The sequence below is a fragment of the Heliconius melpomene genome, chromosome 17 (genome assembly GCF_056956725.1).
Source record: "Heliconius melpomene rosina isolate 202511_hmr_F chromosome 17, ASM5695672v1, whole genome shotgun sequence".
Classification (NCBI taxonomy): Eukaryota; Metazoa; Arthropoda; class Insecta; order Lepidoptera; family Nymphalidae; genus Heliconius; species Heliconius melpomene.
The window spans coordinates 6,518,127-6,522,630 of record NC_140405.1 but is presented as its reverse complement, the minus strand read 5'-3'; the positions used below and the strand labels follow the sequence as shown (position 1 = coordinate 6,522,630).

The 4,504-nt window shown below is 30.7% G+C and overlaps 1 protein-coding gene across 1 annotated transcript; it reads left to right on the top strand.

The window, feature by feature from the left end:
- The first annotated feature begins 2,404 nt into the window (after window positions 1-2,404).
- Window positions 2,405-3,148, top strand: LOC146530029 (uncharacterized). The gene has a single exon (XM_085200520.1). The coding sequence runs from the start codon at window positions 2,405-2,407 to the stop codon at window positions 3,146-3,148; it is 744 nt and encodes a 247-aa protein (XP_085056646.1).
- Window positions 3,149-4,504: the final 1,356 nt, after the last annotated feature.

Below are 4,504 nucleotides of genomic sequence, written 5' to 3'. Positions count from 1 at the left end.
GCCTACTTTAAAATTTCAAAAACCTTTCAAATAGCTGGAACACCCAAATTAGGAAAGAGCATGAAATCATCTGTCCTAAATGCTCACTATTTTTTTTATCTTTATTATTTTTAACTTTACGCATCTCCCGTTTAAACGAGAAACATAGTGTTAAGATACTCCATTCACAATTTTCCGCCCTATTCTTTAAATTCCGTGACATTGTATTTTAATCGGCCCTCTATCATACTTGAGCGTTTAGTTAATCATAACCCAAATTGGGATCAAACCGAAAACTATCTCGTATACTACAAACTACGATATTAAGGACTAGATTAATATTAATTTAACTAAATAATTATAACAATAAAAAAAATACAAAACATAAAAAAGAAATTAATTTAGTCTAGATATCCTATTAATATTTTTGCGTATCAACTTAAAATATAATCTTTTTTCGTTTCTATTCGACCACAACGTCTAACTATTACGTCGATAAAAATAACGGTTTTACAAATATCAAACATGCAAACAAAAACAACGAAGGCCAGTGCGCTTTTATACTAAATCAATAGTATCTACCTACTGTCATATGTTATTTCCGTTTCACGTGCACAATACCGCAGTGCGAATAGATGAACCTGATAGTGACCATATAGTCTATAGTCTATAATTAAAGGTATCATTCGCAACAAAATTGTCCTTTAGTCAGCGATATGGATGCCCCTGGTGCAACCACCATTATAAATATGATAATTATAGATAATAGAGTTCTTAACAACAACACAGAAATTTAAGACTTTAATTTCAATTAAATGACTTGACAGTTGACCTAAAAATTATATTTTGTAGTATTATTGCAATAATTCCAAATTCCAACCAAATATAATAATCCTTCGTTCAGTCTTCTTTAGTAAAACAATTTAAATAAGATAATATATGTACCTAATAATCGTCTTAAATTATCAATTTATACTTTTAACAAATATAAAAAACAAGATCTAATAACATGGCGATTAACTCACGGTTATTTGCAAATACCCCGTTGTTTATGTGGGGTTGTGGTTCAAATTGTATTTTTATTATAATGGCCCTTCTATTCAAGCCGTGTTCGACGGGGTCAATATTGTAGGGTTCTATTTCACTACAAATAGGCAAGTTATGATTGTATCAGATAGTGAACTATGAATAATAATGCAATTTTCAATTTCAATGCAAATTTTAATTTATACCTTATCTGTGTGTCAATCTTTTTTATAATTGTTTTAACGTCATAAATACAGTTAGAAAAAGAATTAAGTAATATAATGTCTTTTTTTTATTTTATGTACATTATCCAATTTTAAACATTACATAAAAATATCTACCCACATATCTATATTTTACTATGTGAAAACAAATTTTACTATGAATATTACTTAAGCATGAAATATGATGACAGTTTTACTATCACAATAATAGCAAAAAGTAAGCGAATACTTCTTCCTGTCCATACCCAATTCGACCCGCTTCAAAAGGCTTAGTGTAAAACCCCTTTTCTCGTTTTTGTATCAAAAAAGATTGCCCATAAGTATATTATTGTTGGCAAATATAAACTGATCCTTTAATGCGAATAAAATGTCGCCTGCACGTAAAAGGTTTATTTTAAATAAATATTTATTGTTTTAGATCCTAAATTAGTTCAATTTATATTCAATTTTAAAAAGAATATTAATTATCTTTCTATTTTGATATCTGCTCATAGGAATAAGCAGATTTTCTTTTGCCACAATCATAAAAGCTATTAAAAAACATACCCATAAAAAAAAGTCGAAGCGACCAATTGACATTAATAAAGCTATAAGTACACATTCTGACAGGAACCATCAATCTGCATAGCAGTTGCATGCATGCTATTTTTGTCATTTTTTTCGTAGTTATTGCAATTTGTCATTTCGTTATCGTACGTTATCGCGTGCATTAGTTCTCAGTACCGATAGTACTATCTGTTGCCAGTACTCGCCGCTGTTATATCGACTTGAAATAACAACCACGTATTCGTGCATTACCTAAACCTTATAATATAATAGAGTTTCAAATGAGGTGCGACAATTTAAAGTAACATAAATAACCAAATTAGAGTGTTTTTTTAATTATTATTATTTATTGATGCAGTTAATAATAATTGCATAATATAAATGTTTAATTAACTTTAGCTGTATATTTTTGACAATACTAAAAGCTATCCAAACATTTCTATAATTATTTATAAACAAATAACGAAATCAATAGAAGAAAAGTGAAATGACGCCACAATACTGCCAACCAAAGAAATCTAACATACGATTGGAAACACCACCAAAAGAACTGTCATAACTTAACGCTTTGTCATACGCAAAGACAATTGTGTTTAGCTGAATTTTGTGTTAATTAAATAAAAATAAAAATGGAGCAACAATTTCAAATGCTTTTTGACCAAATGAAAATAGAAATGGACAAGCAAACTACAATGATCACTAACAATCTTCTAAAACAGATGAACGAAAAATTAGTGCCGATATTGGAAGATAATAAAAAACTCAAAGAGAAAATGGAATTACTAGAAAGAAAGGTATATAAACTAGAAAATGACAAGAAAAGGAATAATATACTACTCTTCAAATTGGATGAGACAGAAAAAGGCTCAATAGATCTACTCAAAGCAATTATAGAAATTATTGGAAATGACCTCAACATCTCTCTTGAAACAAGCGATATTCAGAACACATTTAGAATTGGAAACAAACATAAAGGAAAACCCAGACCTGTTCTGATCTCTTTTACAAATTATTGGAAAAAAGTTGAAATTTTAAAAAACAAGAAAAGATTTAAACATGTTTATGTAGTTGAAGATTATCCAAAATCGGTGCTAGAAAAAAGAAAAGAACTGCAGCAACAACTTAAAGAGGAAAAGGCTAAAGGAAACATTGCTTATATAAAGTATGACAAACTGATAGTTAAGGAAGACAATATAATTACAGAGAGAAAGAAGAGAGAACAATCAACTTCTCCAGGAACATATATAAACCCTAAAAAACAATATAATATGGCTTCAAATAGCAAAGTAAATAAAACCAATGCTTATGATTTAATGAAAGGGAGATCAAACTCACTTACCTCCTCATCATCAACTAGCAATAAAAAGAATTAGCAATTAGATATCAGCAACCGGAGACGGACCAACCCCAAGCCGACTGGTCCTCGTGGGGTTGATAGACCAACACCCTCAAATACCACTCCATCCACCCTAAATAATAAGACAAGCAAACTGTATATAACCACTCTGAATACAAGGACACTAAGAACGGAAGACAGACTTATCGAGCTCGAAAATGCATTAAAGGATATTAAATGGGACATAATGGGCCTATGTGAAGTTAGAAGAGCCGGAGAAGAGATACAAGAATTTAAGGAATACATATTTTTTTTCAAAGGAGAAATTCAAGGGAAATATGGAATAGGATTTCTGGTTAAAAAAGGATTAAAAAAAAAAAAAAATATGTGGAAGAATTTGTTGGCATATCAGATCGAATTGGCATTTTAAATATAAATTTACCTGGTTTCAGGAATCCATTCTCAATCCTTCAGATATATGCCCCTACAGATCAAGCAACAGAGAAGGAGAAAGATATATTCTACCAAACCCTCACCAAAACAATGCAAATAGTAAATAAGAATATAATAGTAATGGGTGATTTTAATAGTCAAATAGGAAGTAAATCGGAAATAGGTGAATATATTTTGGGAAAATATAGCCAAGGAAGGCGAAACGATAATGGCCAAAGAATCATAGATTTCTGTTTCGAACATAACTTGAGAATAATGAACACTTTTTTTCCCAAAAAGCAGAAAAATAAATGGACTTGGATCTCCCCTAATGGCAAAGATAAACATGAGATAGACTTCATCACTACTAATGTGCCCAAGATTTTTAACAATGTAGGTGCGGTGCCCAAATTTAACTTTAATTCCGATCATAGACTGGTGAGAGGTGCTATTGCGTGTAAGGAACTGAAATTACCAAGAAGAAAATTCCACGGAACGAAAGGGGGGGCCCTACCACTTTTAACAGAACAAAACTTACATGAATTAAAAGGATCATTAGACAAAATAGAGAAGCAAAGTAACATACAAGACAAGTACAACTCTTTAGAAAAAGCGCTGTCAAAATTAAAGAATTGTTCGTGGGAAGGTACAAAAGACAAGCTTGGAAATACAGCCAGATTGAAGATTATGGAGAGAGAAGATTTGATTAGTAATAGAACAGAAAACCGTGAAAAAATAACAAACATTAGCAAAGAAATCACAAAAGCAATAAGGGACCATAGAAAAGCAAGGCGGCTTCATATAATAAGAGAACAAATAAGCAAAACAGGAGGCATTAAAAGGGCTTCGAAACAACTAAAAGAATATTCTACATGGATATTGAAAACGATAAAAAAAGATAAAGACAACAATGTTCATACTACAACCAAACGACAACACATCTTAAAAACAGCAACAGATT